This window comes from Podarcis raffonei, chromosome 3 (genome assembly GCF_027172205.1).
Source record: "Podarcis raffonei isolate rPodRaf1 chromosome 3, rPodRaf1.pri, whole genome shotgun sequence".
NCBI classification, from domain to species: domain Eukaryota; kingdom Metazoa; phylum Chordata; class Lepidosauria; order Squamata; family Lacertidae; genus Podarcis; species Podarcis raffonei.
Genome location: NC_070604.1, coordinates 121,188,982 through 121,214,120, shown reverse-complemented (window position 1 = coordinate 121,214,120; position 25,139 = coordinate 121,188,982). Strand labels below are relative to the sequence as shown.

General features: G+C 47.6%; 1 protein-coding gene across 2 annotated transcripts; it reads left to right on the top strand.

Moving 5' to 3' along the window:
• The first annotated feature begins 6 nt into the window (after positions 1-6).
• LOC128411471 (Golgi-associated RAB2 interactor protein 5A-like) lies at positions 7-23,157 on the top strand. Of its 2 annotated transcripts, XM_053383819.1 has the most exons (8): positions 7-135; positions 5,827-5,984; positions 9,054-9,223; positions 10,528-10,786; positions 12,047-12,294; positions 17,937-18,034; positions 20,352-20,519; positions 22,666-23,157. In XM_053383819.1, exons 1-7 carry the CDS (start codon positions 18-20, stop codon positions 20,450-20,452), a joined length of 1,152 nt encoding a protein of 383 aa, XP_053239794.1. In that variant the 5' UTR covers positions 7-17; the 3' UTR covers positions 20,453-20,519; positions 22,666-23,157. The 2 variants fall into 2 exon arrangements, with proteins under 2 accessions (XP_053239794.1, XP_053239795.1); XM_053383820.1 differs by lacking the exons at positions 20,352-20,519; positions 22,666-23,157 and having other exon boundaries at positions 12,047-12,320; positions 17,937-18,026.
• Positions 23,158-25,139: the final 1,982 nt, after the last annotated feature.

Here is a 25,139-nt window from a genome sequence, read left to right as displayed (position 1 = left end):
GACTATCTATTGTGCAGATGTCAATTTTGTCCAGGATCCCAGGCTTTCAAAGGGGAGAAAACAGCCGACCAAGGTCGCCTGCCTCAGACAGAGAAGATCATAAGGGGAGAAAGGCCTATCTCCAAGGCCATGCAGGTGAGTCAAGGTGCTCTGTACCTAAGAACATGCACAGGTAAGAAGAGGCTGCTGGATCTAGTCCAGCATCCTCTTCTCACAAGGGCTGACCGGATGCCTGTGTGAAATCTCCAGACAGGATCAGTGCACAAGTGCAACTCTCCCCTCCTGTGGCTTCCAGCAACTGGGATTAAAAAGCATTGCTTCCTACATCTTTGGGTGAAGGACAGCATCTCATTTGGCGATCCCTCGTAGCCGAGTAAGATTGTCTTCCATGAACACGGTCTTAACAGTGAGTCCGTAAGTGACTGTGGAGGCCTATTCTGGATCCACACATCCTTCCACAGTGGGGACATTGGTTCCCGGGCAAGAGTTGATCACGGTGAGGGTTTGCCAAGCGTGCCTTCCTCTTAGCACGTTTCTCCCTTGTGTCCTGAGTTCGAGTGTCTTCAAAGCCCATGAACACCTTTGGTAAAGGCTGTTCTCCAACTGGAGCGCTCACAGGCAAGTGGTTCCCAATTGCCGGTGTTTAGTAGTAGCCACTGATAGCTACATCCTCATGAATTTGTCCAACCCTCTTTTGTAGCCATCCACATTGGTCCCATTGCTGCCACTTGTGGCAGTGAGTTCCACAGTTTAACTTCTTCTTCTTCTTTGGCGATCCCTCGTAACTGAGTAAGATTGTCTTCCATAAACACAGTCTTAACGGTGAGTCCGTAAGTGACTGTGGAGGCCAATTCTGGATCCACACGTCCTTCCACAGTGGGGACATAGGTTTCTGGGCGGGAGTTGATCACGGTGTGGATTTGCCAAGCGTGCCTTCCTCTTAGCACATTTCTCCCTTGTGTCCTGAGTTCGAGCGTCTTCAAAGCCCATGACACCTTTGGTAAAGGCTGTTCTCCAACTGGAGCGCTCGCAGGCCAGTGGTTCCCAATTGTCGGCGTTTATACTACATTTTTTTAGATTTGGCATTTCTTCTCTCTGCCCTCCTCCCAGCGGTCATTCCTCCTCTGGCCACTGCTGTGGATGCACGACCTGTCTGTAGATGTTTTTCTGGAAAAGTAAAGAATTACTTTTCACCAAACTGCGGGAGGCAGTGGATGACAGGAGCGCCTGGCGTGCTCTGGTCCAGGGGGTCATGAAGAGTCGAACACCACTAAACGACTAAACAACAACAAAAGAATTACTAAACTATAATCAATAAAAATAACGACAAGTCACAATGCCCATAAAGTTATTTTTATAAGATATCCCTGTCCTTGTCTTATCCCTTCCCAGCTGCTTCTGCTGTTCCCAAAGTCATGGACTGAGAAAGGCTATGGAGGGGGTGGGGCAAAGCATGTGGGAAAAGCCATTGCCTCTCTCTTTCAGACCCCTGGGCTCTCACTTGTGGGGTGCCTCAGGGTTCTGTCCTCTCCCCCATGCTTTTCAACATTTACATGCAGCCGCTGGGAGAGATCATCAGGAGGTTTGGGCTGGGTGTTCATCAATATGCAGATGATACCCAGCTCTACCTCTCTTTTAAATCAGAACCAGTGAGGGCGGTGAAGGTCCTGTGTGAGTGTCTGGAGGCGGTTGGAGGATGGATGGCGGCTAACAGATTGAGGTTGAATCCTGACAAGACAGAAGTACTGTTTTTGGGGGACAAGACGCGGGCAGGTGTGGAGGATTCCCTGGTCCTGAATGGGGTAACTGTGCCCTTGAAGGACCAGGTGCGCAGCCTGGGAGTCATTTTGGACTCACAGCTGTCCATGGAGGTGCAGGTCAAATCTGTGTCCAGGGCAGCTGTTTACCAGCTCCATCTGGTACGTAGGCTGAGACCCTATCTGCCTGCGGACTGTCTCGCCAGAGTGGTGCATGCTCTGGTTATCTCCCGCTTGGACTACTGCAATGCACTCTACGTGGGCCTACCTTTGAAGGTGACTCGGAAACTACAACTAATCCAGAATGCGGCAGCTAGACTGGTGACTGGGGGCGGCCGCCGAGACCATATAACACCGGTCTTGAAAGACCTACATTGGCTCCCAGTACGTTTCCGAGCACAATTCAAAGTGTTGGTGCTGACCTTTAAAGCCCTAAACGGCCTCGGTCCAGTATACCTGAAGGAGCGTCTCCACCCCCATCATTCTGCCCGGACGCTGAGGTCCAGCACTGAGGGCCTTCTGGCGGTTCCCTCATTGCGAGAAGCAAAGCTACAGGGAACCAGGCAGAGGGCCTTCTCGGTAGTGGCGCCCGCCCTGTGGAACGCCCTTCCAGCAGATGTCAAAGCGATAAACAACTACCTGACATTCAGAAGACATCTTAAGGGAGCCCTGTTCAGGGAAGTTTTTAACATGTGATATTTTACTATATTTTTGGTTTTTATGGAAGCCGCCCAGAGTGGCTGGGGAGGCCCAGCCAGATGGGCGGGGTATAAATAATAAATTATTATTATTATTATTATTATTATTATTATTATTATTATTATTATTTCCCCAAGTCAGATGTTTTAGACTACAACTCCCATGATCCCCAGCCAGCACTCTGCTGGGTGTTGTGGGCCCAAACATCTGGATGACACCAGGTTGGCTGCCCTACACGGTGCAGAACAGATGCTGCACAGTTGAATCTATAGATCCTATCTCTGACTCTCTCTACCTTTGTGTTACTGCTAGTGTGAGGACAGGTGTTGATAGGAAATGTCACTGTTATAAATGGCGAGGCTGGATTCATGCTTTATTTGTTGGCTGCTAGACACTGCAAATATTTCATCGACCAGAGGAGCAGCCTTGCCAAGTCTGTCTCTGCAAAATAAAAGCAACAAAAACCCAAAAGTCTCGGAGCACCTTCATCACAAACAGATTGATTATAGCTTAAGCTTTCATGCGCTAGCAGCCTGATACATCATGCCCATGAATTGTTATCATCCTAGGAAGATGCCTTATACAGTGGTACCTTGGTTCCCAAACTGAATCCGTTCCGGAAAGCCGTTCCAAAACCAAAGCGCTCTAAAACCAAGGCGCGCTTTCCCATGGAAAGTAATGCAAAATGGATTAATCCGTTCCATACTTTTAAAAACAACCCCCAAAACAGCAATTTAACATGAATTTTACTATCTAACGAGACCATTGATCCATAAAATGAAAGCAATAATCATTGTGCTGGACTAGAACCAGAGCAGCGCACGGAAACACCATTTACCTTCCCGCCAGAGCGGTACCTATTTATCTACTTGAACTTTGACATGCTTTCAAACTGCTAGGTTGGCAGGAGCAGGGACCAAGCAATGGGAGCTCACCCCATCGTGGGGATTCGAACCGCCGACCTTCCGATCAGCAAGCCCTAGGCTCTGTGGTTTAACCCACAGCGCCACCCGCGTCCCTTAGACAGTATTGTAAATGATAAAAATTCAATTTTTTTTCCTTACGTGCACTGATGATAGTCATTGTTTGGATGGGGGGGGGCTTTTATCCATTTCCGCAGTCACACAATCAATCAGTAGCTGAACTGGGTTCCACACAGTCACAAAAACCAAGTCACAAGCCACAGTCACAAAAACCAAGTCACAAGTCACAGTCACATGTCAGTCCCATAAAACGAGGAACAAATCACAGTCAAAAAACCGAAAAAGCCACACAAGCAAAAACGTAAAAAATAAATAGCAAAAACAAAAGCTCCAAATACTACCTCTGTGTTGCGTTTGTGCTTGGGACTCAACAGCCGACAGACTCAACAGGAAGCCCGATTAGCAGCGGAGGACTCGATTTACAAATGGAACACACTCAACAGGAAGTGGTACATGTTCCGCTTCCAAGGCAAAATTCACAAACCAAAACACCTACTTCCGGGTTTGCAGCGTTCTATTTCCAAGTTGTTCATAAACTAAGCTGTTCTAAAACCAAGGTACCACACTGTAAGTACTGCATCAGACCAATGGTCTACCTCGCAGAGGCAGTTTTAGGGGTGCCATTTTTGACAGGGGGCCCTTGAACAATGATGGAAGATTTTAACGCTGCTTAAATTTGAGAACAAAATACAACGTGTGACAACTAAATTGCAGTTTATCTGTTCCACGTGGTTAGCGAAACCATTCTGGGACTGCTTTCAAAATAAAAGTGGTTGGATTAAACGTGTTGTGCACATGCAAATAATAATATTAATTTATTATTTATACCCCGCCCATCTGGCTGAGTTTCCCCAGTCACTCTGGGCAGCTCCCAATCGAGTGTTAAAAACAATACAGCATTAAATATTTAAAAACTTCCCGAAACAAGGCTGCCTTCAGATGTCTTTTAAAAATAAGATAGCTGCTTATTTCCTTGACATCTGATGGGGGGGCGTTCCACAGGGAGGGCGCCACCACCAAGAAGGCCCTCTGCCTGGTTCCCTGTAACCTCGCTTCTCGCAATGAGGGAACCGCCAGAAGGCCCTCGGAGCTGGACCTCAGTGTCCACGCTGAACAGCAGAGCTTCATATGCTTTAATAAGCAATTTATTATTTCCGGCATTTATATAACTCTTTTCAACAACCTCCCAGAGCAGTTTGCAGAAATCTTAAAACAAAGAATAGAATATGTAAAAGGGGAGGAAGGGAATACAGGAAAAAAACAGACATAGGAAAGCAAAAAACAACAAAAACCTGTTTTAAACAACCAAAACACACAACAGTCCAATCTTGTGTAGACATGTCTACTCAGATGTGAGATCCATTCAGTTTGATGGGATTACTCTTTTAAATCAGAACCAATGAAGAGGGTGAAGGTCCTGTGTGAGTGTCTGGAGGCGGTTGGAGGATGGATGGTGGCTAACGGATTGAGGTTGAATCCTGACAAGACAAAAGTACTTTTTTCGGGGGACAGGAGGCGGGCAGGTGTGGAGGACTCCCTGGTCCTGAATGGGGTGACTGTGCCCCTGAAGGACCAGGTGCGCAGCCTGGGAGTCATTCTGGACTCACAGCCGTCCATGGAGGCACAGGTCAACTCTGTGTCCAGGACAGCTGTTTATCAGTTCCATCTGGTACGCAGGCTGAGACCCTACCTGCCCACAGACTGTCTCGCCAGAGTGGTGCATGCTCTGGTTATCTCCCGCTTGGACTACTGCAATGCGCTCTATGTGGGGCTACCTTTGAAGGTGACCTGGAAACTACAACTAATCCAGAATGCGGCAGCTCGACTGGTGACTGGGAGCAACTGCTGAGACCACATAACACTGGCCTTGAAAGACCTACACTGGCTCCCAGTACGTTTCTGAGCACAATTCAAAGTGTTGGTGCTGACCTTTAATGCCCTAAACGGCCCCGGCTCAGTATACCTGAAGGAGCGTCTCCACCTCCATCGTTCTACTCAGACACTGAAGTCCAGCGCTGAGGGCCTTCTGGCGGTTCCCTCTCTGCGAGAAGGGAGGTTACATGGAACCAGGCAGAGGGCCTTCTCGGTAGTGGCACCCGCCCTGTGGAACACCCTCCCACCAGATGTCAAAGAGAAGAATAACTACCAAACTTTTAGAAGACATCTGAAGGCAGCCCTGTTTAGGGAAGCTTTTAATGTTTGATGCATTACTGTATTTTAATATTTGGTTGGAAGCCGCCCAGAGTGGCTGGGGAAACCCAGCCAGATGGGTGGGGCATAAATAAATTACTACTACTACTACTACTACTACTACTACTACTACTACTACTACTAAAAACTGCACTCTTTTGCATGTAATGCTGAGGCTGTGCAATCTCCCCCTGCAGGTGGCCGCATCCTGAAGTTCTTCCACAGCCCCCATGAAAACATTGACTTCTCTTCTCTGACCCAGTCTCCGATTGAGACAGTTCTGCAGAAATACCTCGGGAAAGGAGAATACCCGAACTTTCGGTCTGTTGCCATGTTCGAGAGCAGCTTTTTCCAGGTAAATGGAACTGCAGAGAGGTGACCTACAATGACCTCTACTAACTCTGGAACCCGGCATCCTATTTGCTGTGGCTGAGCGGCAGAACATCTGTCCTGCATGCAGAAGGTCCCAGGTATTGTCAGTGTAGACAATACTGTGCTAGATGGACAAATGGCCAGCTTCCTCTGTTCCTATAGCTTGTCAAAGCAAGTTGCAGGGGGTTGGACTGGACAGTTCTACGATTCTAGGACAATAAAGGGAAATGTAAAAGAAGCCTTGGGAACCTACGGCAGTAAGAGTGTCTCTCCTGAGGATGGAAGTGACAAGGTTGACCCAGAAATCATGTCAGGGGCTGGTTCAGATGCAGGTCATCACCGAAGATGCAGAGACGAGCAGAAAAGTTAGCTCAAGGAAACAGTGTACAATGTAGTAATGCCTACAGACAGGACTGGCCCCTATGAATCAGTTGCCAGAACTGGAGGTCTTTGCCTTCTACTTCCTCTAAGTCTCCTTCCCAGCCTCAAACTATGTGGGGTGTGTGTCTGTGTTCTTTGTTCTGCTACAAAGACCTCCGTGTCCTTGGAGACAAGGTTCAGCTTATACAGTAGGAGCAGCAAGCTTCTGCAGCCTGTCTCCTCTCCACCTCTGCTTCATCTGCTGAATCTGAACCGCTTTCTGCACCTGGCTCCTCTTGCTTACGAAAGCCTGTTGCCTCTTCAGCATCCAACCATTCCTTCCCTGTCTGACGTGTCCTCAGTGTCCCACCACAACACCCTGGGATCTGAGCTTCTTTTTGTGGGTATGTTCAGGGTGGCAGGAGAGGATACACAATACACAATACACAATACACAATACAATCTGGCTTGTCCAGTTTGAAATGTGTTCTGATATTTTCCTTGTAAGGCCCCCTTGAATCCCTCCTTAAAGAATAAAGACACCACAGTCATATTCATAAGGAACAAAAAGAAAGTTTACTCACGATCAGGCAGAGCAGAGCGTGATCCCTGAAGGCAGCCTTTAGGCTTAAAGTTACAACCATATGCAAACAGGTTTACCCCATCTGTGGGTTGACCTAGTGACTGCAGTTAGCAGTCGGGGAAGTTTGCGGGACGAAAGGTTCCCACGTCTTTGCGGATCTCAACATGAATACGGGAACACCGCAGGGGTGCGTGTTGAGCCCGCTTTTATATACGCTCTATACAGCTGACTGTGCCCCCAAATACTCCAGTAATAAGATCATTAAGTTTGCAGATGATACAATGGTGGTTGGTTTAATCATGGCTGGAGAGGGGGAGGCGGCCTATAGGAAGGAAGTTGAGCAGCTGGGGGAGTGGTGCAGGAAAAACAACTTACTCCTTAACTTAAAGAAAACAAAAGAGATTATTGTGGACTTTAGGAAATGTAAATTGAATATTCAGCCACTTATTATTGAGGGGAAGTGCATGGAACAGGTCTCAGTGTTTCGATTTCTGGGAATGGAGTTGAGAGATGACTTAACCTGGGGAGAAAACAGCAAAGACCTGGTGACGAGAGCACAGCAGAGGTTATATTTTCTGAGAATCCTCCAGAAAAACAATCTTTCAAAGGACCTGTTGATGGCATTTTACCATTGTACTGTTGAGAGTGTATTAACTTATGGTCTGTGTGTGTGGTTTGGGAGCTGCACGGTCAGGGAAAAAACAATGCTGTCCAGGGTTGTGAAGACTGTGGAGAGAATAATTGGGTGCACTCTTCCCACCTTGGATCAAATCTACACTTCCAGGTGCCATAAGAAAGCTGCAGAGATAGCGCAGGATAGTGCGCACCCCGGAAATGATCTCTTTCAGCTTCTGCCTTCTGGAAGAAGGTACAGGGTTATAAAGACTAGGACTAGCCGCCTGAGAAACAGTTTCTACCCAAATGCGATTTTGGTTTTAAACTTCTGTAAAACAAGAAAATCCTTAATAAAAAATATTAAAAAAATAAAAATAAAAAAATAAACGCAGTGTAAGGAGTCTATATGGGAGTATATTGTATTTAAAAATGGGGTATCAGAATTTTTAGGGGGCTAACCAGGCTGGGATAGCTGGGATAGCAGGTTTGTTGGTTTTGAATGTCTGATGTAGATTTTTTTCAATTTCATTGTTCTGTATGGGACAATGACAATAAAGAGTATCGTATCGATCGGAAGATGGAAAAGAGAGAGAGTGGCAGCCTGCCTTGTCCTTTTACCAGGTCTGGAAAGGTCACGTCCACCTACTAGCCACGTGCAAGAGGAAGGGTGCTCCAGGCCAGGAGGAACAGGAAGTTTCGTCTGGCTGGACCAAACATACCCTTGCATGTCCACTCTAGGAAAACAAGGAATGCTGCACTTGACTGCTCCCAGTGGACTGCTCCCACACTTTTGAGGCTTCCCTAGGGATTCCCCAGCTGCTGCTGTCCACCACTCCTCTTCATCCAGCCAGTCCCTGACAGATCAGCCTCCTAGTCTAATCTAGGAGAGCTTTTTTGTTTTTTTGGCAAGACCTTCTCCAACAGTTATGGTACTCTTGGCTATGGTAATCTTGGTCTTGAAAAACCTACACTGGTTCCCAGTACATTTCCGAGCACAATTCAAAGTGTTGGTGCTGACCTTTAAAGCCCTAAACGGCCTCGGCCCAGTATACCTGAAGGAGCGTCTCCACCCCCATCATTCTGCCCAGACGCTAAGGTCCAGTGCTGAGGGCCTTCTGGCCGTTCCCTCGCTGCGAGAACCCAAGTTACAGGGAACCAGGCAGAGGGCCTTCTCAGTGGTGGCACCCGCCCTGTGGAACGCCCTCCCACCAGATGTCAAAGAGAACAACAACTACCAAACTTTTAGAAGACATCTGAAGGCAGCCCTGTTTAGGGAAGCTTTTAATGTTTAATAGGTTATTGTATTTTAGTGTTTTGTTGGAAGCTGCCCAGAGTGGCTGGGGAAACCCAGCCAGATGGGCGGGTATAAATAATAATAATAATATATTGTTGTTGTTGCTGCTGTTGCTGCTGCTGCTGTTGCTGCTGCTGCTGTTGCTATTGCTATTGCTATTGCTATTGCTATTGCTATTGTTATTATTTCTGCTACCCCAGGTGACGAAAAGGGGCCGGCAAATCTTCATGCACAACCAGTGCAACGAGGCCATCATTGGCATTGCCTCCACCAACATCAAGCTGCCACTACCCACCCTGATGTTTATTGCTCGCCCTGTTATTGCTGGCCAAGTCTCCTCTGAGGACACAGAGGAACCAATGCTCACCAGGTAAGTTAAGGCATCACGTCCAAGTACTGCTGTGTTGTTGTTGTTGTTTAGTTGTTTAGTCGTTTAGTCGTGTCCGACTCTTCGTGACCCCCTGGACCAGAGCACGCCAGGCACTCCTGTCTTCCACTGCCTCCCGCAGTTTGGTCAGACTCATGCTGGTCGCTTCGAGAACACTGTCCCACCATCTCGTCCTCTGTCATCCCCTTCTCCTTGTGCCCTCCATCTTTCCCAACATCAGGGTCTTTTCCAGCGAGTCTTCTCTTCTCATGAGGTGGCCAAAGTACTGGAGCCTCAGCTTCAGGATCTGTCCTTCCAGGGAGCACTCAGGGCTGATTTCCTTCAGAATGGAGAGGTTTGATCTTCTTGCAGTCCACGGGACTCTCAAGAGTCTCCTCCAGCACCAGAATTCAAAACCATCCATTCTTTGGAGCATGCAGCTTCACCACTGGGCAGAGCAGAGCCATCCTGGCTAATCGCCAACAATAGCCCTCTCCCCTATGAATTTGTGTGTTCCTCTTTTAAAGCCATCCAAGTTGGTGGCAATCACTGCTTCCTGTGGGAGGTAGTTCCACAGGTTAAGTATGCCCTGCAAGAAGGGCTTTCTTTTATCTGTCTTGATAAGCTAGATGGATCGGTCCTCTTGGCTTAGGTACTGTAGCCTTATTGGAGTTCACCGATTGGGTCTGCGTTGCTCCGGGACAGGAGGAAGGAAGTCAAATGACACTGAGGTTGATTCAAAGAAAGAGTTTATTCTGCTCTCCGGATAGCAGAAGGCACTTGTGTGATCAAGTCCCCAGCAAGTCCAAAGAAAGGACAAGTTTCATGCAGTATATATATCCTCCAGGCACCCTCTCCCTCCTTCCCATATAAATCCAACCACGTAAGCCTATGTACGCAGGTTGACATCACATATGTTCTTGCTCTGGTATTCTTAACCATAAAAGGGAATTCCTCTTCCTCTTCTTATCTTGGAGGAAGAGGTCGTCATCTCCGAGAACACGCTCTGGCGCTGTTCCCAGATTGGGTCTGTGTGTCTTTTGTGGTCAGCACATAAGATAAGGTACAGACACATCATCCCTGCTCTACTGGAACTTGGCGAGGTCACTCATTGCCGCCACGGACTGATAAGGGAGAGAGCTGTGTTCTTGTTATACATTTGCTCAACGGCTCAAGTTTATGCATTTTAGCTAAGGAAAAATAGGGATTTTGGTGCAGTTTAAAACTGCCTGCACAGTCAGTTTTGGGTTTTGGGAATATTTTGCCCTGAATATTCTCTTTCTGCATCCTCTCTGCTGCCGCTACAGGCTCATCCCTCTGAGATATGTGCGTATCTCCATTCACGACCCAGAGAAGCGGATCATCAAGATCAAGCTGATCAATGGGCGCACTTATTACCTTCGGTTTCACGCGACCAACGAGGAAGAGGAGCCCGTCTTTGACCGCTGGCTCTCCCTGGTCTACCTTCTCCAGCACCCGCCCCCTTGCTACCTGAAACCACAACCCAAATCCTACGCCGTACTGGAGAACCTCAGCATCCGCGTCTTCCCAAGCGACGATGAAGCTGTGAGTATGAGCAAGACTTCGCAGGGGGGCGTTTTGGGGCCAGAATTGGGCGAGGGGAGTTGCAGGCACCCTTTGAAGCAGTGTAGTTAGCAAGAGGATAAAACATTAGACTCTATTAGCTGTTGCTGTCGCTGCCAATCCTGCCAATGTCTGGCCTTCCCAGGCAGGTGGAGAAAGGCTTGCAAGGAATGACAATGTAAATTATTGTGTTTTTCCTTTTAATTTACTCATGGTACCATAGAGTTTTAGTTATGTCCTCCCTCTCCCCCTTTCATATGTCATTTTCTTGCCTTTCCTACTTTCCTCCCTCCCTCCCTTTCTTCCTTTCTTCCCTCCTCCCTCCCTCCTTCCTGCCTGCCTGCCTCCCTCCCTCCCTCCCTTTTATTTCCTTCCTTCCCTCCCTCCCTCCCTCCCTTCTTCCTCCCTTCCTCCCTCCCTCCCTTCCTTCCTTCCTTTTCTTCCTTCCTTTCTTCTTTCCTTCCTTCCTTCCCTCCACCCTCCCTCCCTCCCTTCTTCCTTCCTTTTCTTCCTTCCCTTCTTCCTTCCTTCCCTCCTCCCTCCTCCCTCCCTCCTTCCTTCATTCTTGCCTCCCTTCCCTCCTCCCCTCCCGCCCTCCCTTCATCCTCCCTCCCTCCCTCCCTCCCTTCTTTCTTCCTTCCTTCTTTCCTTCCTTCCTTCCTTCTTTTTATTTCATTTTCTGAATGAGAGAGAGAGAGAGAGAGAGAGAGAGAGAGAGAGAGAGAGAGAGAGAAGCAGCTCAGTCTTGGGGCATGGGTTTGAGCCCCGTGTGGAGCAAAAAGATTCATGCATTGCAAAGGCTGCACTCACTCGGTGACCCTCTTGGTCCCTTCCAACTCTACAATTCTTTGGTGACAAAAGCAAGCAACGATGCAATAACCAGTTGCTTGGGGAAAGTAGACGGTGCAAATAATAATAATAATAATAATAATAATAATAATAATAATAATAATAATAAATTTTATTAATATCGCGCCCTCCCCAGCCGAAGCCAGGCTCAGGGCGGCTAACAACAATAAAACAGTACAACAGTACAACACAACACAACATTCTAAAATCATCCATTATAAAATTAATTCAAAAGAACTGAAGAGTTGTTTTATCGTGGTGCGTTTACTGCCTTGGGCTCCTGCATGAGGAATGTAAATAAACACATTTTTAAAAAAATTATCTGCCCCTCCAAACATTTCTGCTACATCTGACTAGTTCCTTCCCTTTTTTCCCTTACACCCTGAACTCCAGGAGGTTTGTCCTCTTCCAGAGGAGCCGGAAGAGGAGGAGGTGGAGGAAGAGAAAGAGAAAGACAAAGAGGAGGCAGCGAAAAGCCCTGTTGAGAGCCGCATCCTCTTTGAGGAAGAGGAGTATTCCACAGAGGAGAGGGAAGCGATAGAGGCAGAAGGACGCTTCCACTATAGCTTAAGGGATCTGTATGTGAGGGCAGAGAGCTATGAGATCTACGAAAGCGTCCCCACAGTGCCAAAGACAACCAAGTAAGACCAGAAGAGGACGGAACAAGGTGCCTCTAATGTTGAATCGTTAAATTTCCTACACCGTATCTCAGACTCAGCCTTCCCCAACCTGGTGCCCTCCAGATGTCTTGGATTGCGACTCCCACCAGCGAGCGTGGCGCCAGGTAGGGGGAAGGCTGCTCTAACCACTTGGTCAGCTGGTCATCCATATCATCCTTTAAGGCAGAGGTTGGATGGCCATCTACCAAGGATTATTTAGCTGTGACTCCTGCATTGCAGAGGGTTGGACTAGAGGGTTGGCAGAGGGTTCCCTCCAACTCTGCAATTCTAAGATTTGATTATCCAATGAAGGCTTTTAAACAGAAGACAGACAGACATCTGTCAGAGAGTCTTTACGATACGATATGATACAATACAATACGATAATCTTTATTGTCATTGTCCCATACAGAACAACGAAACTGAAAAAATCTACATTAGACATTCAAAAACCCACAAGCCTGCTATCCCAGCTATCCCAGCCTGGTTAGCCCCCTAAAAACTCCATAATTACCCCATAATTAAATACAATATACTCCCATAGAAACTACCTTAAAGGTAAAGGTACCCCTGACCGTTAGGTCCAGTCGTGGACGACTCTGGGGTTGGGGTGCTCATCTCACTTTACTGGCTGAGGGAGCTGGCGTACAGCTTCGGGGTCATGTAGCGAAACAGAGCAGCGCACGGAAACGCCGTTTACCTTCCCGCCGGAGCGGTACCTATTTATCTATTTGCACTCTGAAGTGCTTTTGAACTGCTAGGTGGGCAGGAGCAGGGACTGAGCAACGGGAGCTCACCACGTCACAGTGATTTGAACCGCCAACCTTCTGATCAGCAAGTCCTAGGCTCTGTGGTTTAACCCACAGCACCACCCGCGTCCCTTACACTGCATTTAAAACCAAAATTGCATTTGGATAGAAACTGTTTCTCAGGCTTCTAGTCCTAGTCTTTATAAGCCTGTACAGTGGTGCCTCGCAAGACGAACGCCTCGCAAAACGAAAAACTCGCAAGACGAAAGAGTTTTCCGTTTTGGAGGTGCTTCGCAAAACGAATTTCCCTATGGGCTTGCTTCGCAAGAAGAAAGCCCATAGGGAAATCTCCGCCGGCCTTCAGAAGAGGTCCTGGACCTCTTCTGAAGGCCGGCAGGGGGCAAAAGTCTTTGCTCCCCCCGCCTGCCTTCCCGGGACAGCGGAGACTTCTCCGCTGTCCCGGGCGATCTGAAAATGCTGGCAGGTGGCAGCGAATGCTGCGCTGCTGCCCGCCAGCATTTTAAAAGCCCCCGGGACAGCGGAGAAGTCTCCGCTGTCCTGGGGGCTTTTAAAATGCTGGCAGTCGGGAGGAAAGCCCTCCTGTCCCCGGAGCTTGCGGGGTGGGAGGTGGGGCGAAGGGCTTTTCTTCCCACCGCCAGCCTTCAGAACAGCCTTCTGAAGGCTGGCGGTGGGAAGAAAAGCCCTTGTCCCCCCCCAGCCTTCAGAAGAGGTCGGGGGACAGACTGTCCCCGGACCTGGTCTGAAGGCGGTTTCCATAGGAACGCATTGATTGATTTTCAATGCATTCCTATGGGAAACCGTGCTTCGCAAGACGAAAAACTCGCAAGAAGAAAAAACTTGCGGACCGAATTAATTTCGTCTTGCGAGGCACCACTGTACCTTCTTCCAGAAGGCAGAAGCTGAAAGAGATCATTTCCAGGGTGCGCACTATCCTGTGCTATCTCTGCAGCTTTCTTATGGCACCTGGAAGCGTAGATTTGATCCAAGGTGGGAAGAGTGCACCCAATTATTCTCTCCGCAGTCTTTACAACCCTGGACAGCATTGTTTTTCCCCTGAGCGTGCAGCTCCCAAACCACACACACAGACCGTAAGTTAATACACTTTCAACAGTACAGTGGTAAAATGCCATCAACAGGTCCTTTGAGAGATTTTTCCCCCGGAGGATTCTCAGAAAATATAACCTCTGCTGTGCTCTCTTCATCAGGTCTTTGCTGTTTTCTCCCCAGGTTAGGTCATTTCTCAACTCCATTCCTTTAGTTATCGTTGCAGCATGGGGTTGGACTAGATGACCCTTGGTTGGGTCTCCTCTAGAATCTACGATGCTATTATCTTGCCAAAGTTTCTTGTGGAGGAATCAGAAATCGAGGGAACAAAAAAAGTAATAAAATGTTCTTCGGAAGGCTGGTAGAGAGGACAAGAGGACAGAATCGCTCCAATGTTATTTAGCGCTCTTGTGGTGGGGTTGTTGAGACAGTCTTCACCTGCAGCCAAGTTTTGTTGTTGTTGTTTAGTCGTTTAGTCGTGTCCGACTCTTCATGACCCCCTGGACCAGAGCACACCAGGCACTCCTGTCTTCCCCTCCCTCCCGCAGTTTGGTCAAACTCATGCTGGTCGCTTCGAGAACACTGTCCAACCATCTCGTCCTTTCATCCCCTTCTCCTTGTGCCCTCCATCTTTCCCAACATCAGGGTCTTTTCCAGGGAGTCTTCTCTTCTCATGAGGTCGCCAAAGTCTTGGAGCCTCAGCTTCAGGATCTGTCCTTCCAGTGAGCACTCAGGGCTGCTTTCCTTCAGAATGGATCAGTTTGATCTTCTTGCAGTCCATGGGACTCTCAAGAGTCTCCTCCAGCAGCATAATTCAAAAGCATCCATTCTTCGGCGATCAGCCTTCTTTATGGTCCAGCTCTAATTCATTAGAGGTTAATAATAATAATAATAATAATAATAATAATAATAATAATAATTTATTATTTGTACCCCGCCCATCTGGCTGGGTTTCCCCAGCCACTCTGGGCAGCTTCCATAGAAACAAAAAATACACTAAAATATCACACATTAAAAACTAAAGCAGAGGTTGGATGAGCATTTGACAGGGATCTTTAGCTCTGAATCCTGCCTTGCAGGGGGTTCAATTCTGTGATTCGATGACACATCTTGGGCTTTCAGCAGGGCCTTGAATTTAGCAGGGAAACAAAGACACAGCCAGCCAAGATCTCTTTAAACATCAGCGTCACACGACCCTTGAGACCTTCACCGGTTAATAACTGCATTTAGGGCCCAATGATTTTCCCAAATGATCTTCAAGAGTAGCCCCACGTAGAGTTCATTACAATGTGCTCATCTTTACCAAGGCATGTATAATGGGATAATAAACCCTTGGCGGACCATCATCCAGCTGTCACTAATGTAACAGCTGACAAATTCGCAGATGTGGATGATGGCAGCCTTGCAGATGTAAAATGCAAACTTAACCAGTGCTGGGGAGGGGGGCATTTTCTAGAAAATCTTCCACTGCTATATTTTCCAAAAATCCGCGCCCACCCCCCTCCCCCCACATTTTGGAAAAATAATTTTCATAAGTTAAAATTAGTGGCATAGCAAACAATACAAGCCTAGCAAGTGGAACCGATAAATGTCAGTTAGTTGTAGAATAAAATTTTCAATTAACTAATTTATTAACAACAATAGTGCAAGCATAACAAAGGTGGGGGGCAGGAAAGAATCGAAAATTTAAATCATAAAAGCATCACAGCTTGGAAGGACAAAAGTACAAAGCTACCGTGAAGCTACAAAGAGATAATAAAGTATTGACTCATGCAAATATTCCCTTTACAAATAATAAAGATTTATTTAAAAAAAATAAAAGTGTTCTCTACTTGTAAGTTCCATTATTATTGAGAATAAAGGACCTAAATGACCCAGGCATTTGCATTTACTGGTGGTGATGAGTGAACATTTGCTGCAATATCTGTATAAGAAATAAAACCATGCCATATATATATAGTCATTTGAGATTTGCCCTTTAGATACATTTAGTTTAAGAAATATCTCTCCAAAAAGGGCAATTTGCCAAAGCATTGAAAGCAACAATCCAGATTATTAAGGTTTTTTAAATAAAATAAAAACCTGCAATTACTGGCAATTTTTTTCAGGTGATGTTTTCATGAGGAAGGAAATTGGAAAAAGTCTTGAGATATTTTTACAGCATAAAGAATTAATGTAGGGTAGTATCTGGCTATGTTGTAAAGTGGACCCTTTGAAATCAATGGTCTTGATTAGTCAAGAGTCGGACTGTGTACACACAATGCCTTTAAAAAAAATATCAGAGCACATCCTTTCCCTCAAAGGATTATGGGCACTGAAGTTTATCCCTCATAGAGTTGCAAGTTCCAAGCAACCTTCAACAAACTACAGCGCCCAGAATTCTTTGAGGGTGAAAAATCTGCTTTGAATGTGCTTTAAAGGTGCAGTGTGAACTCAGACCAAGCCTTATCTGAGAATGGCTTGGCTGGATACCAGCCATAGCAAACGAAGAAATAATAATAATATAATAATAATATAATATGGAAGTGAGAGCTGGACCATAAAGAAGGTTGATCGCCGAAGAATTGATGCTTTTGAATTATGGTGCTGGAGGAGACTCTTGAGAGTCCCATGGACTGCAAGAAGATCAAACCTATCCATTCTGAAGGAAATCAGCCCTGAGTGCTCACTGGAAGGACAGATCGTGAAGCTGAGGCTCCAAGACTTTGGCCACCTCATGAGAAGAGAAGACTCCCTGGAAAAGACCCTGATGCTGGGAAAGATGGAGGGCACAAAGAGAAGGGGACGACAGAGGATGAGATGGTGGGACAGTGTTCTCGAAGCTACCAGCATGAGTTTGACCAAACTGCGGGAGGTAGTGGAAGACAGGAGTGCCTGCTCTGGTCCATGGGGTCACGAAGAGGCGGACACAACTAAACGACTAAACAACAACAACAAATAATAATTTATTATTTGTACCCCACCCATATGGCTGGGTTTCCCCAGTCACTCTGGGCGGCTTCCAACAAAGATTAAAAATACATTAAAATGTCACACATTAAAAACTTCCCTGAACAGGGCTGCCTTCAGATGTCTTCTAAATGTCAGGTAGTTGTTTATCTCTTTGACATCTGGTGGGAGGGCGTTCCACAGGGCAGGTGCCACTACCGAGAAGGCCCTCTGCCTGGTTCCCTGTAGCTTTGCTTCTCGCAGCGAGGGAACCGCCAGAAGGCCCTTGGCACTGGACCTCAGTGTCCGGGCAGAATAATGGGGGTGGAGACACTCCTTCAGGTATACTGGACCGAGGCTGTTTAGGGCTTTAAAGGTCAACACCAACACTTTGAATTGTGATTGGAAACGTACTGGGAGCCAATGTAGATCTTTCAAGACCGGTGTTATGTGGTCTCGGTGGCCACTCCCAGTCACCAGTCTAGCTGCCGCATTCTGGATTAGTTGTAGTTTCTGGGTCACCTTCAAAGGGAGCCCCATGTAGAGCGCATTGCAGTAGTCCAAGCGGGAGATAACCAGAGGATGCACCACTCTGGCGAGACAGCCCGCGGGCAGATAGGGTCTCACCCTACGTACCAGATGGAGCTGGTAGACAGCTGCCCTGAGATTTGGTGGCTAAGAGGCTGGGCGACAAATTAGGAAACCCCAGGTTCAGACCTCTGCCGTGAACTTTGCCTCAGGTGAGCTCAGGTGAAGCCCCCTCTGAGTCACAGACACAAACACCCCACCTATGTAATAGGAGGGGTCACAGTGCTGGCCTACCTTGAAGGCCCTTGTGTTTGCCTGTAAAGCACCATTAAATATTGTTGTTGTTTTTTCTAGGTTATTCAGCTCAGAAAGCTTTTCCCCTGGCAGTTTGTCAAGCAGTTCGTCTGCAAGAGCTACCAAAAATCCTCGATCGCCACCGCGAGTTTTCCCAGGTGTGTAGAAAAACATTCCCCACGTCTACTCTCCTCCTTTCTCTCTGCACTGAGACTTACAGGAAGGAACTTCACATCTCCTGGCTGAGTCAGACCCATCAAACACGACGTCGTCCTGTTCTCACTATGGCCCAATATTAGCTCCTGGGGAGATTTTCAAGAAGACGAAAAGAGGGAGATCTGCCTTCGACAAGGATGCCCTTCCCTTCCTCCTGGGATTTGGGTGGTCCTTGTGACTCCAGAATAATAATATACAGTGGTACCTCTGGTTAAGTACTTAATTCATTCCGGAGGTCCTTTCTTAACCTGAATGTGCTGGTCCCGGGGGGAGGTTACCGTGGGGCGAGGTCCAGGACCTGAGTCGAGGGTCGGCAGACAGTCCTCCACGGGCGAAGCGGGGTCCAAAGCGAGGAGCTGGGCAAGGACAGGAACTCTGGAGGAACAGGACTGGGCGCTGGCCAAAACAGCTCTTCAAGGACGTTGCTCCCGCAACCTGGGACCGGGCTGACTGGCCTTTATCTTCTCTGAGGCCAGGGGCGGTCCCGGCCCCCAGGAGACCCGCCTCTCCTGGCCTTAAGGTGAGCACTCCTCCTGGGAGAAACCAGTTCCCTCCGCCTCTCTGCCCTGAGCCTCTGCAGCTCAGGAGAGGCTGGAGGGTTACTGGACCCAGGGGGAGACTCACCTTCCCCTGACAGGGCTGGGAGAGGCGCACCTGTAGGCAATGGGTCCTCCATCACCTCCGGAGCCAGAGTGGATTCACCTGGTGCCTGCTCCTGAGGATCCGGCACAGGTGCAGGCGCTTCAGAATCAAGGCCCTGCCCCAGTTCAGCCGGCCCTGGAGGCGGGGACTCCTGTGCAGGCTGGGGTTCCTCCGGTTCAGCCTCTGAATCGGATTCCCAGGCCATCACACTGAAACTGTTCTTAATCTGAAGCACCACTTTAGCTAATGGGACCTCCTGCTGCCGCCGCGCCACTGCCGCCTGGTTTCTGTTCTCATCCTGAAGCAAAGTTCTTAACCCGAGGTACTATTTCTGGGTTAGCAGCGTCTGTAACCTGAAGCAGACGTAACCTGAGGTACCACTGTAATAATAATAATAATTTATTATTTGTACCCCGCCCATCTGGCTGGGTTTCCTCAGGGCTAGCTGGCTGAATTGGTCCTACTTGGGCCAGCGAGGAGGCCGGGGGAGAATTAGCTGTGGGGTCTCAGAGCAGGTGATCTTCATAAAAGGGGAGGGGGAGGGAAGAGAAGGGAAATAAAAAATCAGACTGAATTCAAATTAAAAGCCAGGCAGAATAGCTCTGTCTTACAGGCCCGGCGGAAGGAGGTTAAATCCTGCAGGGCCCTGGTCTCATGGGACAGAGCATTCCACCAGGTCGGAGCCATCACTAAGAAGGCCCTGGCCCTGGCGGAGGATAGTCTGACTTCCTTAGGGCCTGGGACCTCTAAACTATGGTTATTCATGGACCATAAGGTCCTCTGCAGGGCATACCAGGAGAGGTGGTCCCGTAGATACGAGGGCCCTAAGCCACAAAGGGCTTTAAAGGTCAAGACCAGCACCTTGAACCTGACCCAATACTCCACCGGGAGCTAGTGCAGCTGATAGAGCACTGGGTGAATATGCTCCCATGGCAGAGACCCCGTGAGGAGCCTCGCTGCAGCATTCTGCACCTGCTGGAGTTTGTGGGACGGTTTCAAGGGCAGCCCCGCATAGAGAGAATTACAGTAGTAATTACATGTGGCCCTTTGGAAGTTGCCTGGAATGAGGCCCTCTGGATGAAAAAGGCTCTCCGCCACTGCCCTAAGGGGACGGTTCTGACTTTGGGCATAAAGAATGGTGGCCTAGTAGTCTTTCAGCTCAGCCATTGCTTCTTGACACTTCAGTGAAGTGTGGAGCAATGGTTAGAGTGCTGGACTGGAACCTGGGAGACCAGGGTTCGAATCCCCACTGAGCCATGGAACTCACTGGTTGGCCTTGGGCTAGTCATCTTCCCTTAGCCTCATCTACCTCACAAGGTTGTCGTGAGGATAAAATTGGGAGGACAAACAGGATCTGTTCCAGAGGCCCGTTTGCAACATGAAAGGAACGCAACCCGCAGCGGTGCGTCTGCGCACACGCGGGTTGCAATTCGCCGCTTCTGCACATGCGCATGACGTCATTTTGCGCATCTGCGCATGCGTGAGCAGCAAAAGCCGGAAGTAACCCTTTCCGGTACTTCTGGGTCACCCTGGGACGTAACCTGGAAGAACGTAACATGAAGTGGATGTAACATGCGGTATGACTGTCTGTGTGTCTGGTTTGGTCTATTTTTGCAGTTCCGAAAAAAGAAGGATCCAGCAGTCTTAATATTGTCACGCTCTATTCCATCGTCTCCAAAACAGCTGAAAGACAGGAAGCTGGGAAGAGAAAAAACTGAGCAGAGATGGGAAATGGTCTCAGCCTGAACGTTATGGAGGAAGCAGAAAGGGAAACCAGGGACTCAGGTACCAGAGCAAGACCTTTGGTGGCCCTTAGAATTTATTGTTAACAGGAACAGACGAGGAGCAGCAGGATCAGGCCAATGGCCCTTCTAGTCCAGCACCCTGTTCTCACAGTGGCCATCCTGATGTTTGTGGGAAACCCGCAAGCCAGGCCCGGGCACAAGAGCCCTCTCCCTTCCTTTGATTTCCAGGAACTGGGGTTCAGAAGCATCCAATTTTTGCATAACCACAGAGCCTAGGACTTGCCGATCAGAAGGTCGGCGGTTCGAAACCCCGCGGCGGAGTGAGCTCCCATTGCTCGGTCCTTGCTCCTGCCAAGCTAGCAGTTCGAAAGCACACCAGTGCAAGTAGATAAGTAGGTACCACTCCAGCGGAAAGGTAAAGGGCGTTTCCGTGTGCTGCTCTGGTTCGCCAGAAGTGGCTTAGTCATGCTGGCCACATGACCCGGAAGCTGTACGCCGGCTCCCTCGGCCAGTAAAGCGAGATGAGTGCCGCAACCCCAGAGTCGTCTGCAACTGGACTTAACAGTCAGGGGGCCCTTTACCTTTCAGCCGCTTGGAGAAGACTGTCCTTAAGCAGTGTGTAAACTGTTTGAATTTTAAAATATATATCACAATTCAGTATTTTAAAAAGGTTAATTACAGTCCCAGGAAGAGGGCACATTCTGAAAACATCCCCCCAAGTGTTAAAAACCAGAGTAAAGCCATACTGCTTTGGCATTCAGCAAGAGCTGGCATTGCAGTCCCGATTTTCCAGGGATGTCCCTATTTTCATTGAAGGCAATGCTGTATAGGGAAGATTCTTTAAAGTATTTAATGCTTTATTATGTTTTTATATATGTTGGAAGCCACCCAGAGTGGCTGGGGCAACGCAGGAAGATGGGTGGGGTTTGAATAGTTAAGATAATCATTATGGAATGGGACGTCCCGATTTTCATCGGAGAAATGTTGGAGGGTATGGGATCGTGAACTTGCAAGGGGAGTTCCAGCACTCAGGGGCTGCCAGCTAAAAGGAGGTGCAGGGGGCAGGAATTCAGTTCTGTTTGCGCTTAAAGGAAAAGGAGTCAGGAGATTAGCTGCTTCACTACTTCACTAAAAATCACTACAGTAGTACCTCGGGTTAAGTACGTAATTCGTTCCAGAGGTCTGTACTTAACCTGAAGCTGTTCTTAACCTGAAGCACCACTTTAGCTAATGGGGCCTCCTGCTGCCGCCACACCGCTGGAGCATGATTTCTGTTTTCATCCTGAAGCAAAGTTCTTAACCTGAAGCACTATTTCTGGGTTAGCGGAGTCTGTAACCTGAAGTGTATGTAACCTGAGGTACCACTGAGTTAAGACTGAGTTAAGCACTTGAAAAATCCATTGAAATCAGACATTATAAGTTCATCTTAGGATGGGTAGTTCGCAAGTCTCTGTGGCTTTGCATAATATTTTGTATTTTTCTCAGAAGATTGATAAAGAATGCATAATTATCTTGGTAATTATTGTGTGTATATTAGTCACCAAGCGGGATGCGGGTGACGCTGTGGGTTAAACCACAGAGCCTAGGACTTGCCAATCAGAAGGTCGGCGGTTCGAATCCCCGCAATGGGGTGAGCTCCCGTTGCTCGGTCCCTGCTCCTGCCAACCTAGCAGTTCGAAGGCACGTCAAAGTGCAAGTAGATGAATAGGTACCGCTCCGGTGGGAAGGTAAACGGCGTTTCTGTGCGCTGCTCTGGTTCGCCAGAAGCGGCTTGGTCATGCTGGCCACATGACCTGGAAGCTGTATGCCGGCTCCCTCAGCCAATAAAGCGAGATGAGCACCACAACCCCAGAGTCGGTCACGACTGGACCTAACGGTCAGGGGTCCCTTTACCTTTACCTTTATTAGTCACCAACGTGTTGCATGAGTCGTACTACTGGATATAGGCACATGGCAACTTGAGGAATGGCGCCTTTGCTTGAAAACTGAAAGCACTGAAAAAGTTAAATGCAATTAAGTAGACATTTGGTGCTTCTGTTGGAGGGGACTGCTGAATACGGATGGTTGCTTCTTGTACAATGAAGTTAAAACAGCAGAAAATTTGGGTGGAGATGGGAGAAAGCATTCCTATCAAGGAAAATGTAAAATAATTTTCTGTTTTAACATTTTTCTTTTTCACTTCTAAGCGCCTTGAGAGTCCTAAGCCAGAAAGGCTGATTAGAAATCATCGTCATCAGTTTCATCACCTGTCAAGAGATAGCAGCTATTGCAGTACTTCAAAACGCTTCAACCTTGCGGTGTTTGTGCCTCTGATACACAAGGCGATGGATGCCTCTCTGTCTTGCCTAGGTGATTTCACCCTTCAAAGCCCAAGGCTGGAGTCTGCAGGAGCCTGGATTCTGTGAGCTCAGAGAGGAGAGGACTTGAAACCTGGAAGCAAAGTTAGAAGAGGAGAATCTGCAAATAAGAACTCGGGGAAGAGGGAAGGTGGAGATAGGTTTATTTTATTCTATTAAAAAGACTGTTTTCACTGCCATCTTAAGCTCCTTTACTGTTTAAAGGCACGGCATTCTTGATTTGTGTTTGTATGGACCATGCCCCTTTTGTTTTCTGTTCGGATTGTTGCAATGCCTTCACCCATCTATGGCCAAAGCATAATGAACACAGCTCAGTTTTTAGCCTGGGTACTTTAAACTTCCTTTCTTTTTTTCTGAGTCGAGAGTGGATTTCATGCTCTTCATTCAGCTCATAGTGGTGAGGAGGAATGGAAGTTCCCCCGAAATGTCTGCTTTATATACATTATTTACACAATGGGCCCCATGTGATTGGCTAATTCCAGGATTCTCCTGTAGGCCAATCAGGTTGCGGATTCACTTCCACCTGGAGTTGGATTGGGTGGCTCCTTTGGACCAATCATACTGCTGCATTCTGGATCCTATTGTTCTAGGACCAATCTGACTGCTGCATTCTGGATCCTATTGTTCTAGGGCCAATCAGACTGCTGCATTCTGGATCCTATTCAACTCAATACATAACACCTTCTTTCTTTCTTTCTTTCTTTCTTTCTTTCTTTCTTTCTTTCTTCTCTCTCTCTCTCTCTCTCTCTCTCTCTCTCTCTCTCACACACACACACACACACACACACACATACCCCTCTTTAATTAACCCGGGATTCACCTCTTTTGTAACCTCATTAGCAATTAAAGCCAATAGGTAATTGAGCCGTACTTTAATTTCGAGAAAGAAGCCAGCTTGCGTTTTCCACAACATTGAGCAGAAACAGAAGACCTGACAGGTCTCCAATCTATTGTATTAGCAAAATTAGCGGGGGGGGGGCTGTTTAATAAGCGCACAGGGATGCAGAATTCCACCGATTAATATTCCTGCCCGGTCAGCATTAGCTGGCGAGTGCAGGAAGGAGGCAGCCGTGGCACAATGGGAGCTCCTGGACTCTGTTCCTTCCTCACTCATATCTCGCAATCCATAGCAGGGAGAACTTAGAACCTAGAATCGGAGAACTGAAAAGGCCCCCCGCCACCGCAAAGCAGGCATCTCAATAGCAGAATTGCCAGGCACACACTGTTGGGTCATTCCATATCAAGTTATCCAACTTGATTGTGTCACCCAATTTTCTTAATATTTTTGTACACTTGTCAAATGATCTAAACTAAGTTTCAACCTAAAATTTCAGCAAGCTATCAATCTGCTTTGGAACACGTTTTGAAAAGAAAAGCCTGAATAGCTGTTCAGATACCTTTTAATTACTGTATTTTTCGCTCTGTAAGATGCACTTTTTTCCTCCTAAAAAGTAAGGGGTAATGTCTGATCAGCAAGCAATCGGGATAGGAGATATGGGATGCTAGAGATAAAGGAGGCTGCCTGGGAGGGGGGAGGTAAAGACAGCGAACTTGCAAAGGGGGGAAACAGGAAGACTAAAGCAATAAGGAGAGAAATTAGAAGAAAAGGAGGAGCAAAAAACTGCTCCAGCTAAGGAAAAGACACTAAGGCAAACGAGTGAAGGGAGTGTTGAAAGGAAGCAGCTGATCGGCAAGCGATCGGGAGCGAGATAAGGGATGCTAGAGATAAAGGAGGCTGCCTGGGAGGGGGGAGGTAAAAGCCCATGGATCTTCAGGATTTTTGCATTGGGTCACCCCAAATTCACCATCAGATCACATAGCATGTCCATGGCTACAGCCTGCACCAAAAAAACCACACAAGCGCTGTTTCATGGGGCTGCAATGGTGCAAAAATGTGGTTAGAAAGCACGGATCTACATGGATTCTCAGGATTTTTGCATTGGGCTACCCCAAACTCACCATCAAATCACATGTCTGTGGCCACAGCATGAACCACAAAAATCATACATCCACTGTTTCATTCAGAATATTTTTCCCCTTGTTTTCCTCCTCTAAAAACTAGGTGCGTCTTATGGTCAGGTGAAAAATACGGTATATAACTTTCTAAAGAAATGCCTGATCTTATAGTTGGGAGTCTTGTTTCTCCTGTCATATTTTACTCCAAGAAGACCCATTTATCCTAAACAGAACCCAATAAGGCAGACATGTATGTGCAAAATATTCCCCCCCCAATGTGATCCCACTGAGATCCCAAAATGAAATTTTGTGGGTGGATCTTGGAAATACTAAATAATACATATTTT

Bases quoted from the DNA above. Each gene is read 5' to 3' on its own strand.
- LOC128411471 (XM_053383819.1), top strand. From the start codon at position 18: ATGTCAATTTTGTCCAGGATCCCAGGCTTTCAAAGGGGAGAAAACAGC. The intron at 9,224-10,527 runs GTAAGTTAAGGC...CTGCCGCTACAG, and splicing joins GAGGAACCAATGCTCACCAG to GCTCATCCCTCTGAGATATG. The intron at 10,787-12,046 runs GTGAGTATGAGC...CCTGAACTCCAG, and splicing joins TCCCAAGCGACGATGAAGCT to GAGGTTTGTCCTCTTCCAGA.